Source organism: Cervus elaphus, chromosome 18 (assembly GCF_910594005.1).
Source record: "Cervus elaphus chromosome 18, mCerEla1.1, whole genome shotgun sequence".
NCBI classification, from domain to species: domain Eukaryota; kingdom Metazoa; phylum Chordata; class Mammalia; order Artiodactyla; family Cervidae; genus Cervus; species Cervus elaphus.
In genome coordinates this window covers 89,645,981-89,658,958 of record NC_057832.1, presented here as the reverse complement: position 1 = coordinate 89,658,958, position 12,978 = coordinate 89,645,981, and the positions used below count along the sequence as shown (strand labels likewise).

General features: G+C 39.4%; 1 protein-coding gene across 1 annotated transcript; it reads right to left on the bottom strand.

The window, feature by feature from the left end:
- Nucleotides 1–867: 867 nt before the first annotated feature.
- On the bottom strand, nt 868–11,878 carry ANKRD7 (ankyrin repeat domain 7). Its single transcript, XM_043871792.1, is given in 8 exon segments — nt 868–1,262; nt 1,958–2,003; nt 2,005–2,095; nt 2,280–2,338; nt 4,090–4,260; nt 4,421–4,535; nt 11,193–11,319; nt 11,380–11,878. Coding segments are annotated over 8 exon segments (1,050 nt in total). The 5' UTR covers nt 11,426–11,878.
- Nucleotides 11,879–12,978: the final 1,100 nt, after the last annotated feature.

Here is a 12,978-nt window from a genome sequence, read left to right as displayed (position 1 = left end):
CTCTTTATGGCTCCCCTATAATGTGAATATTAGTGTGCTTAATGTTGTCCCAGAGAGCTCTTAAAATTGTCATTTGTCTCTCTGTTTTTTTTCCTGTTCAGAATCAGTGATTTCTTCAACTCTCTCTTCCAGCTCACTGACCTGCAACATTTAGTCTACTATTATTTCCTTCTACTGGATTTTTAAATTTAGTCACTGTATTCTTCAGCTCTGGTTGGTTGGTCCGTATTTTCTAACTCCTTGCTAAAAACTTCTAACTGCTCAGTCTGTGCATCCTTCCCCTAGGTTCTTTGATCACTGTTACGATCACTACCCTGAACCCTTTCTCAGGTAGATTCCCCGTCTGCTTCATGTAGTTCCTCTTCTGGGGTTTTACCTTGTTCCTTCACTTGGAACATGTTCCCTTTTACCTCATTTTGCATAACTTGCTGTTTTTATTTTTATGTATTTGGTAGTTTGGTTACATTTCCTTCGGTAAGTGGCCTTTTATAGGCCTGTGCACCCCAGCAGTGTGCTCCCCTGAGCTGTATGCTCTAGGGGTACCCCCCTTGTGGAGTGTATGGGTCCTTCTATCATGGCAGACTGATTACTAAGGGCAGTCTGCTGGGCTTGGTTGGCCCCTGGCCTGGTTAGTCGCCAGGCCCTGACTCATTGGTTGGCAGAGCCATGCTATGAGGTAGCTAACTAATGAACTCTGGGGGAACCTGTGGGTAAAGTCAGGGTCCAGAAGACCCAGGGCTCTTGCCTCCCTGCTGGTGGGTAAAGCCAGGTCCTGGGGCAAGTGCCAGTCTACTGGTGGGCAGAGTTGGATCCTTGGGCCTGGCTGCAGGGTCCAGGAGTCCCAGAGCTGGTATTGAATCACTCTGCTCATGGTGGCTGGTGGCTGGGGCCACTTCCTGACACAGTTGGCCACAGGGCCCAGGGTGTCCTCAGGCTTCTGTTAAACTGCAGATGGACAGGCCAGATTGGCAGGCTGCAGGGCTGTGGTTGTCTTATGGCTGCTGTCTGCATGCTAGTGGGTGAGGTCTGTCCCGAAGCTAAAGCATGCTTGCTAGTGGGTGGACCTGGGCTGCAGACTGCAGGGCTGCTGCTGTCTTGCAGCTGGTGTCCACCCACTGGTGGGTGGAGCTGGATCCCAGGATCTCTAGCTGGAGGGCTCTGGGGAATCCCAGGTCTAGTACCTATGCGCTGGAGTGTGGGTCTGGGTCTGTGCTTTCTGTGGGCATGGCCCTGTCTAGGGACAGCTGTGGGCTCAGGGGTGTCTTTGGTTTGTGTTTTTCTTGATTTTAAATATTTATTCCACAAGGAATATATAAATAAGTTATTTTGTTAAAACCTCAAGAAAGAAGAGCTGGCTTATACACTGTAATCGATATGCTATATCTGTATCTATATATCTGGAGGCCTTCAAGTAGCCTGTCTGGTGTGGGTGGGGCTTTGTCCCTGGCCAGGCAGTTGCTTGACTGAGGCATCCAGCACTGGTGCCTGCAGGCCGCTGGGCCAGGGCTGCCCTGGGTCCTGGGGCTAATAAGCCAGAGGGAGAATTCCAAAATGGTGCTTGCCAGCACCAGTGTCCAGGTGATAGAATGAGCTCCCCAAAATTGTTGCCCCAGTGTCTGAGTCCCGAAGATGACCTCTGATTGCCTCCTGTCTCTCCTGGAGATTATCCAAGAACAGCAGCTGGTCTGACTTAAGCTCCTTTCAAGTTACTGCTTCTGCCCTGCGTCCTGGAGAGTGTGAGATTTTGTGTGCACCCTTTAAGAGAGAAGTCTCTATTCCCCGCAGCAGAAGACCCTGTGGTTCTTATACTGATGGGGAAATCAAGCATCCCTGGATGCATGTGTCCAGAGTTCATCATGTGTTTACCCCTACTGTGGGCTTTGTACTTTGGGGCTACTGTTTCTTTCCTTATGCTCAAATTTCACATAATTGTTAAAAGATACACAATATCACTTACATAGTAAAACCATTGAAAGATGCATATTCCTCAGCTGTGAATCCATAAATATCTTGGCAAGATAGGTCCACTTCTTGCTGAAGAAGAAGATTGACTAAACTTGTTGGTTCATCACTGAGAGCAATCATAAGGGCTGTTCTGGAGCAAGAGATATAAATATATGTGCATTTATGAATCTTAACAATATCTTTTATTTCTTAAAAAGTTAGTCTTCTAAATTTACTGTTCAAATGTATGATCAGGAAAAGAGTCAGGGCAAGAGTGTAAATTGTGGGGCAAATCTTCTCAAAAAGGTGCAGTAATCACAGATAATGAATATTACGGAGTCTGAAAATAAGAGTCCCTAGAAACATCTAGTTTGGTGGTTTCCAATCCCTGCTCCTGAGAACCGTAATGTTTTCCAGAAAATGTGTCAAAAATTCTATGGAGAGGAGTGTCTGGGACTCTGAGTCCCCATCTCCATTTAATTACAGCATATGGGATTTATAGATTGGGTTTCTGTAGAAGATTCTAATGGCAACCCACTCCAGTATTCTTGCCCGGAGAATCCCAGGGACTGGGGAGACTGGTGGACTGCCGCCTATGGGGTCGCACAGAGTCGGATACGACTGAAGCGACTTAGCAGCAGCAGCAGCAGAAAATTCTAATGTTATTAAAAAAAAGAAAAAGAGCAACAACAACCTAAAAATCTGGCCCAACTGTTTGATTTTACAGATAGAAAGATAGATCCTAGAATCTAGATAATTTGTCCAAAATCCTATGGCCAAATCTTTTCAATATCAGATATATGTCTTATATACATATATAATATAGGCTTAATTCAAATTGTGGGCAAAAGCAGCCTGGTATATTTAAGAAATGAACACCTAGCATTTAACACACACGTGTGTGTGTGTGTGTGTGTGTGTGTGTGTATTCCTATTAGATAGCTATGGTTAAATGATCTTATTTAGCATTGTAAAATATGTGGATTTGATCCCTGGGTTGGAAAGATCCCCTGGAAGAGGGCTTGGCAACCCACTCTAGTATTCTTGCCTGGAGAATCCCATGGTCTCACTGGCGGGCTACAGTTCATGGGGTCACAAAGAGTCAGACTGAAGCAACTCAGCAAGCACATACATGCCACTCAAAAAATAAAATAAAATTATAATAATATATAAAAATAAATTAATTAAATAAGTAAATAAATAAAGGGCTTCCCTGGTGTCTCAGACAGTTAAGAATCTGCCTGCCGTGCTAGAGACACAAGTTTGATCCCTGGGTCAGGAAGATGCCCTGGAGAAGGGAATAGCTACCCACTCCAGTATTCTTGCCTGGAGAATTCCATGGACAGAGGAGCCTGGTGGGCTACAGTCCTTGGGGTCACAAAGAGTCAGACACAACTGAGCTACTAACACATACACACACAAATAAAATAATAAAAACATAAAATATTGTTAACTAGTTAAAAAATAAAATTAGAGTTTCTACTTCAGGCTTAATTCAAATTGTAGGCAAGAGGAGTATGGAACTTTTAATTAATAAGCACCTAGAACATATATAAATATTACAAAACATTAATTCACAATACACAGTTGGTTTCCTAGGGTTTCATTTAAACTTCCAAGGCTGGCACTTATTTTGCCCTGTAATGAGGATAAAATATCAGTGAACTAAAGTGTTAGGAAGCTTAAAAAGGTATGCTCATCAATTATCCATAATATCTTAATAGGGGACTTGGATTACTTTTAGTATAACAAGTGCCTTTCTAATTTTACATTTCTTATAATTATTCATGAGTATATAAATAAAATAGAAAAAGATATACTCTTTATGATTTCTAAACAATGTTCATTTATAGTGAAATCAAGTATTTCTCATTTGATGTGGTCTTTTGAACAGTTTTAATTGTTAAACATAATGTTGCTTTGGAGGTCAAGATGATAATCTAAAATCAAATAGAGAAAGTTTTTTTTAAAAAAGAAAACTTATCAGTATTTGATAATCTCATTCTCCTCTCCTTCTCCCTAATTTCATTTTGTAAAACTCATGCTTTATATAACATAAGTCTCAACCGATATAAATTATCTGCAATGAATATCTTCTTTCACTGCTTTCTAAAATACCAGGTACTGTTTTTAACAGAAGACTACCTTATTTTGAGCCTCAAGGTTAGCTTTGTGTTTCGGCAGTTTTGCAGCTAATGAGACACTTTGACGACAGGCAGCATAATGAAGAGCAGTGTTGCCGTCTAAATCCACCAGACTGGGGTCTGCACTGCGTTCTAGAATAGTAGCACAGCTCTCCCGGTCACATGGTACTGCCTGCCAACACAAAAACAACAGATGGCTAACCAATTTACTACTTAGGATCTGATATATTAAACTAATATTTAATACTATGTCTTAAAATATGAAATATAGCAAAGGTTAACTAGGAGAAGAACTCAAATGCAATTCAATCAAAAAGGAAAAATCAACACACCTTAGTCAATGGAGACCTGTTTTCACCATCCCAGACATTTACTTTGCACTGTTTCTCAGTTAAAAGAGAGACAGTATTTGAATATCCATTAGCACAGGCCAGGTGCAAAGGTGTTCTGTATCGACATAATGAAGCAAGTTAGAGATAAGGCCTAGTTTGAGAAGTTACCTAGTAGGCCAAAGAACGTGCCAGATCATATATTGTTAAGGTATTTGCTTCATATACCTTCAGATGACTCGCTAGAAAAGACGCTGATGAAGACTGAAGGCAGGAGGAGAAGGGAACGACAGGGAATGAGATGGTTGAATGGTATCACCATCTTGATGGACACGAGTTTGGGCAAGCTCCAGGAGCTGGTGATTGACAAGGAGGCCTGGTAAGGGGTCCATGAGGTCGCAAAGAATCAGACATGACTTAGCAACTGAGCTGACTGATTTGCTTCATATGCTTACTTATATTTACATAAAATTCATATTAATTAAAATTAATTTTTACTGAATTTAAAGGGCTATGTGTTTTAACATAGTAACATAACATAATAAGTATCTTCAGGGCTTTGAAGATACTTATTTAACTGGTTTCACTTCCAAGAGAATTTACTTATGTTAAAAAAAAATAGCTTTCTTCAAACACGAAAGTGAGTCTAAGCCTTGGAAAGAATGATAAAATTAGATATCCAAAAAAATCTAGAAATGATCTCCAAAACCTAAGATACATGTGCCAGCTAATAGGAAGAAGGGACATTGCCTATGCTTGGAACCCCTGTTCCACAGCATGCTACACCTAAGTTGTGTGTATTTCTCTTTGCTTAGCTATTTAAGTTGATATTTGCTCTCAGAAGTGAACACAAAGGTGAAAAGCCTAAGGGTTCTCTTTAAGTTGTAGATCTCAGCCTAATTTTTAATTATTAAAATATTTTTTCTTCTCAAAGAGCCATATTCTATGTAGCCTCCAAGAAATCAAGCACATATTCATGAAGTATAACATAACAGGTACTAATGACTCCTTTTAAACTTTGTCGTTTTTAGCCTGAACCGACCTCAATAAACTTTTATTTATTTGTGAAGGTGATATCATTATATCCTTACTTAAAGATAATTTTATAATATAAAATCTATATATAGATAGCTCAGGTCCTAAACAAAATATAGATGCCATATTTTAGATTCTCAAAAGTACTTCATGGGTACGTACCTAAACAGAACTGTTATTTATACTAAGAGGAGCATAAGGACTTGAAAATAAGGTAACTTCCAACGAGTTAGACATAAAATCTATAAATGATGATATAATTTACCATTTATGGGAGAAAATAAAAAAATATATAGAAACAATTTTGAACAATTTGGAAATACACAAACTCCAATCAAAGGTTATCTGAATATAATCACTGGAAAGCAAGATTAAGCATAATACAAAAAAACAGAAACCTAACCAATTATATTATTCTGTCTGAAGAAAGACTCTAATCAGAAAGAGGATGGTCAGCTAGATGATAGACTGAAACCAGAAGTTATTCTTGATTAACATCCTCCATGGTAAAGAAAATGTGAATTTAAGGAACCCACATTTCCCAGTCATTGGAAAGGGTTACTTTGTTTTTGTGTAGAACAAAAATGATTCCTCAGACATCATGATCTAGATGAAAATATCCCTCAAAATGATCTACTTTGTTTGCTGTGATTCCATCCTTACCAAACTTCTGATAATTTGATTTCGCAGAAATTACAACACAGGAAAAGCACTGATCAGCCTTTTTGTTGACATCCATAATTTGGCTTAAAGGTAAACTTTCTTATGTAATAGGAAATTTCTCCAGTCTTCAACCTAAATATATAGGGCCCAAAGGCTTTAAGCTGACCTAAAATAACTCCTTGTGATAACATAGAAAATCTTAACAAATATTTTGATCTGCCTCCTTCACCTACTGTTAGACCTATCTCAAAAATTTAGTCTCAAGGAACTTAGGTGGTTTTTACTCAATCTTTAGATCTACCTCTCTCTCAAGCTCCAGTTTCCTTTTTTCATGAAAACAAAAAACAATACCGATTTCTCTTTCTCTGAGAGAAAGTAAATGGCATTTGGGTAATTCCCAGTAGGTTTTCCAAAAGTAGCTGATGAATGCCTGCTGAATATTGCACTCTTCCAATTTAAGTCTAAACCCTACATGACAATGAAACTTTTATAAAGATCTCAGAGCCCATCTATATGCCCCAAGGAACATAGGAAATCAACCACAGAGTCAATAAAATAAAATAGCTAAGAAAGCTTCAGTTTCTTAAGGATGTATTGAGTGATATAGTCCTGTGGTCTTTTACACAAAATTTGAAAACAAGGCTAATCTATCCTGAGTAGGCATGAAACCTTACAAAGGTTATAATATTACTCAACCTTCAAAATAGTCTTTAAAAGATTTTTACTCAGAATATTTGGCATCCTTTCAAATGAGTCATCCTGGCTTAAAAAGACAAAAAGTCTCAAGAATATACAGATTGCCTCCATTTCATTTTAAGTTTTAGATTTAATTGGTCTTAATTCCAGATAACTAAGAATATTGAATATTGAAATATGCAGCAAGTAATGCCTTTGTTATGATCATTTACCAAATGTGTACACATACAAGAGCTTCTACAATATCAATGCTTTTTCACCTAATGTCAAAAACCATCCTATTTTTTGAAATAGCTGAATGCAAAACATGTATTACAAATATATTAGCGACACACTTAAAACCAAGTGTATTATTCCATTTCTCAAAAATACACAACTTTTATCAGTGTATCATATTGCAAACTGCAGACTCTGATTTATATTGTTACCTTTTAACTCATGGTCCTTACAAGAAATTTAAATCCCTGCAAGGCCTAGTGCTGGTTTCTAGGGTTTTAGGTCAGCTGGTGTCCTACTGTTTGATTCAAGTTTTGTTTCCTCCCAGTCTCTCACTCTCTCATATTCCAGTGAAAGAACTGTCAGCAGAGATTGTGGGCAAATGAAGAATTATCAGATTCCAGAAATCTTTAACTGAACTTTAGCAAAAGGAGTGACTCAGATGGATATGAAGGGTCACTATTCTGAAAGCTGAAAAGAGAAGTGCTACCGGCTACACAGGGTGCAAGACCAGAGCATAGCCGCCGTCTTAAATTAGGTCATCGTGAGAACACCCCCCTTATCAACCGACTTGGGCTCTTGATGATAACTTAGAATTCAGGGTGAGTGAAGAAGTAACCAAGGAAGCTACCTCACACTAGATCACTACTTTCAACTGTAAACCAGCACTTTAGATCTAATCTCGGTTTGAGTAGTATGGTAGAAAGTGTTCATTTGGAATTGAGCCTTCACTGACCAGGCTATCTACAGATCTGAGGGACTTTTTATAAAAAAAAAAAAAAACAAAAACAAAACAACAACAACAAAAAAAAACCACAGAAGTAATTTAATTTTATTGCTGGGAGAGATATTAGACATCTTCCATTCATTTTTATACTTACTAGGTACATTACTTTTAAAATAAAAACATAAATATAAGCCAAATAAACAAAGGACATGAATAAGGAGCTCTTCTGGTTTAATAAGAAATGGTTTGCAATAGGGCTTGCAGATTTTGGTTTAAAAAACACTTATCTAGTAATAATTCTGATTTGACAAGATGAGATTTAGGGTCAAGGTCATACAAATGCAGGACAGGCTGAAAATTCAGATTTTTATTCCCAAAACAATGTTCTTCCTACTGGGCTACTATGGCCTTCAGAACAACCCGCTCATTAACTGTCATGCTGTTTCTCTTGTTCTCTCCTAACCAGAAACTTCCACTTTTAGTATCATTACGTTTACTAGAAAACATATATAGAATATATTTCCTAAGGCCATTATTTATATGTACATATACCTACATGAGGCATCAGAGCCCGTTAGCATAATGCTTATAAAATGAGTTTATGCAGCATTATATAAATCACTAAAATCACTTAAAAAAAATTAAACAGCACAAAGTGTGTCTCCCATAACCATTCTTACTCTCCCTACTTCCCCTGCCCAAATCTCATCTACTCTTCAGAAATAGTGATTTTAAGTTTAGTATGTATCCACTCATATTCTATCCCATTCTCAGTCTTTCTACACACTCACAGAAATATTCAAATAGAATATACAGTTTGAGACTTTTTTATTCAGCTTTATTCAGGTATAATATACAAAAAGTTTAAATGTACAATTTTATGAGTTTTGACCAATATATAGTCATATAATGGCCACCATAAACATGATAATGTTTCTATCACTCATATCCCTTTATAATCAATCTTGTTCCTCCAGTCCCTGTATGAAGCACCTGGTAACTACTGATTTGCTCTCCTTGGCTATACTTTTGCCTTTCGAGAATTTCATAGAAAAGGAGTCACTTGATATATAGTCTTTATTATCTGATTTCTTTGAATTAGCATGACACTTTTGAGATTCATCCATGTTGCTGCATGTATCAGTAATTTCATTCCTTATATTAGTGAGATATCATTTTATTGCTGAGTAATATTTTTAAATTATATTTATAGGCATAGATATATATGTATGTATTCATTCATCAAAAATATTTATTAAATATTTACTATGGCTTAGGCAAGGTTGTAGGTGATGAAGACACAGCAGCAAACAAAACAAAAATACCTGATCTTATGAATCACACCTGGCTAGCGGAAGAGGTCAACAAAAAATATCCAAGGAACAACAGACAGTATTAAGTGCTAAAGGGAAAAATCAGGCAGGGAAGAGGAACAGAAAATGTCAGCTTGGCGAAGGGGTTCAGTTGTAGGTAGTGTAGCCAAGGAAGCCTTTATGATATGGTGACAGACCCGAAGGAAGTGAGATCAAGTCATGTGACTATCTGGGAGGGAAAAGAACTCCAGGCAAAGGAACCAGCAAGTCCAAAGGTTCTAACTACGTCTGGCATTTCTGTGGAACACTAAAAAGGCAAGGGGAACTGGACATGAGTGAAAGGGAGAGTTGTAGGAGGCAAGATCAGAGAGATAACAAGAAGTGGGGGTGAAGGCTGTGTAGGGCTTATGAGCCTTGCAAGGACTTTGGCTTTTACACCTAATGAGAAGAAAAGCCAATGGATGTTGTTTAGGTAAGGAAAGACATCACTTCACTTACACGTTAGAGGATCATCCTGGCTAATGTGTGGAGAATAAATTGAAAATGTTAGAAGACAGAAAACTACCTGGGAGGCCACTGCAGTAACTCTCATTAAAGTATGAGAGTGGCTTTGATTAGGGTGGTAACTGTGAACGTGGCAAGAAATGGCTAGATTTTAGATCTATTTTGAAGGTAAAACCAAGATTTCCTGTTGAAAGAAATGGAGGATGTAAAAGAATGAGATTAGTCAAGACTGACTCTACGGGTTCTAGTCTAAACAACTGAAAGAAAAGATTTGGCATTTATAGGAAGAGAAGAGTAGATCTGAGAAGTAACAGGAGTGCAGTATGGGGATATGTGAGATCCCAAAGCAGTGATGGAGTGGAGCTAGTGGCTCTCACAAGCTGACTGTTAAATTCTCAGGAATTACTCAAGCCAATTGACATCACATTTGTAGCGTGAAATCAGGGCTTCTCTGCCCTTCTCCCCAACCCCACCCCAACTCAAAAGCCTGTTATTAAACATTCACAAGAACACCACAGTCTATTAGATATCCAAGTGATAATGTAGGCATTTGTATATGTGAGTCTAGAGTTCAGGGAGACGTCTAGCTGGAGATAAAAAGTTGGGAAGCATTGGAAATCAGATACAGATGATCTCTCTTCACCAGTCAAGTGAGGATTAAGAGAAAGAGAATCATTTCAAGGTCTGAGGCTTCAAATATTTACCAGTCAGGAAGATGAAGCGATACCAGCAAAAGAGTCTAAAAAGAACTGTACACAAAAGTAGGACAAATGCCAGGTGAACCAGTTGTGCCGCAAGACAACACAGTATTTCAAATACTATTGATAAGGAGGTAAGAGACTTGGCTGAGAGGCCTGCCAGGTAAGACTGAGAATTGACCACTGAATAAAGTCATGCTGAGGTTATTCATGACCTTGTAAAGAAATTCAAAGCAGAGGTACAGGATAAAAGTCAGATAAATTAGATAACTCTGATTTTATTAAAAGAGGAGGTAAACCTATCCATAAGTTAACACAAATCCTCTAACCATAGTGATGAAACATGACATTTTACACACTCAATGACCTGAAAACTCCCCACAAGATTTAAGGGAGGCACATATAGAACACATTTTCTGTTCTTCATTTCTTTATAAAATTAGTTTTGTTTTTGCAGTAAGTGGTTGCTGATGAGCTTTTTGAATATCCTCTATAACTAAAAAAAGTTTTTACATAGGAGATCTACATTAAAAAGTTTTGCTCTTTCAGAGTCTTAAAATCTTAACAACTATTCTGAAAAGTTGCCTCTACTCTTTTTCTATTAGTATGTTAAGAACATGGAAAATCTTAGTGGCTAGGGACAAGATTTGTCACAGGGACAAATCGGAGGTAGGGGGGAGGGTGGAGTAAGCAGTGGAGATTAAGGCAAATGCCCTCAGATATCCAGAAGAGCCTTTCTAAAGGGAAGAAGCTGAAAGTTGGGGTTGTGACCCTCTGCCAAAGGTTACCAGACTTCTCTGCTGTGGGAAACATGGAGTGACAAGCAATGGAGGAGCCCAGACAAGTCATGGTTCCGGTTAGAGGGCCCAGTGGCCCCAGCTTCCCCCCCGCCCCCCATGCTGCCCTTCAGTCACTCTGGTCACCTGAGATCTCTGTCCCGCGTGTTCACATCATGCTCCTTGAGCTGAAGATACTCCTTCACCTTCTCTAAATCCCCGACTGAGGCAGCTCTGTGAAGTTTCTTTAAATTCTTATCTCGAAGGGTGTAGCCTGACTGGGCGAGGAGACCAATACTGGCCCATCTGCCTGCAAGCAGGGGTGAGCAGGAACCGCGGGGCTCATCCTTCCTTCTCCGTGAGGTGAAAAGCTTCTTCATGGCGGTGCCGGAGGCAGCCCTTCAGTGGGATCAGGAAGTCCTGGAACACCTAACTGCCCCACCTACCTCTGGGCCCTGAGCCTCTGGCTGGCAGACCCCTCTGGCCAGATCCTCCCCCACAACGCTGGAGTCAAAGTGGCCAGAGACCCGAAGTGGGTCGCAGACAGGAAGTGCGCCAAAGACCAGAACTAGGCTGGGCGGCTTTTCTCAGTTGCCTAGCAACACGCAGGGCCTTGGCACCCAGTGTTGCCCAAATCCAGATTCTTCCCCCAAGATCTTAGATTAACTGAAACGCTCTCAGTCTTCCTATTAGATCGAGAGCCTTTGGGTAGAAATCTACCAACTTCCTTACAAATAATCCCTTTTCCTTCAAAGATAGACCTAATGGCTTGAACTCTTACAAACCAAGATTTACTTTCATCCTGGTGGAGATGAACCTCCTCCAGTGACCTTGCCTCCAGCCTACCCGCTCTGCCTCTCACCAACATGATTCACATGATACAACTAGCCTTTAATAATAACTGAAATCCCTTCCTAATGTCAATTTCAAACATACTTTTGAACACCACCTCTTATATTTCAACTCACTCATCACAAAACTCCAAAAATCCTTCTAACTCATCACACCTACAGTCCATTAATTCTGCCACCTTTCAGTGACCTTGACCCCCCCAACTCTGTGTTCTCACTTCCCTACATAACTAGATTAAACTCCACAGTTAATGATTATCACTCCCATGCACACACCTACAATAAGTTTGCCCCTATTCCTTTTCTTACTTGTTTGCCTAAACCATAGACCTAGTTACATTTAAAACTCCCATCTTCTAGGGACTTCCTTGGTGGTCCAGTGGCTAAGACTCTGCATTCCCAATGCAAGGGGCTGGGGGTTGGACACCTGGTCATGTAATTAAATCCTGCATGCTGCAACTAAAGATCCCATATGCTGCAACAAATACCAAGCTCAGTCAAATAAATACATAAATACATGCATAAATAAATAATAAAATTCTTATCTAAATCTGTCTAGCCCTGTGACTAAAGGAAAATACACACTTGTGATGTCTTTTCTCATTTTCAGTTCATGAAAACGCTGAAATGGATTTCACCTGAAATGGATTATGCTTCCCAGCAGTTCTTAGGTATTTCCCTCATCCATTCATACTTATACTTTCCTTTAATATTTCATATCTTCTCTGTCTTCAAACTTCTTGTTTGATGACCTGGTTTCTTGATCCTCTGAGAAAAGAATCAGAAAAGCAATTCTGTAGGCTACCAGGATATCTGTCCACCATGCGGTGTTGCTTAGTCGTGTCTGACTCTCTGTGATGCTGTGACCTGTGGTCCACCAGGCTCTTTTGTCCATGGAATTATCCTGGCAAGAATACTGGAGTGGGTTGTCATTTCCTACTCCAGGGGATCTTCCTGAATCAGGGATCAAACCCATGTCTCCTGAGGTTCCTGCATTGGCAGGCAGATTCTTTTCCCACTGAGTCACCTGGGAAGCCCATCCACTTATCCACACCTTGCCAAAAAAATATTTTATATTCTCT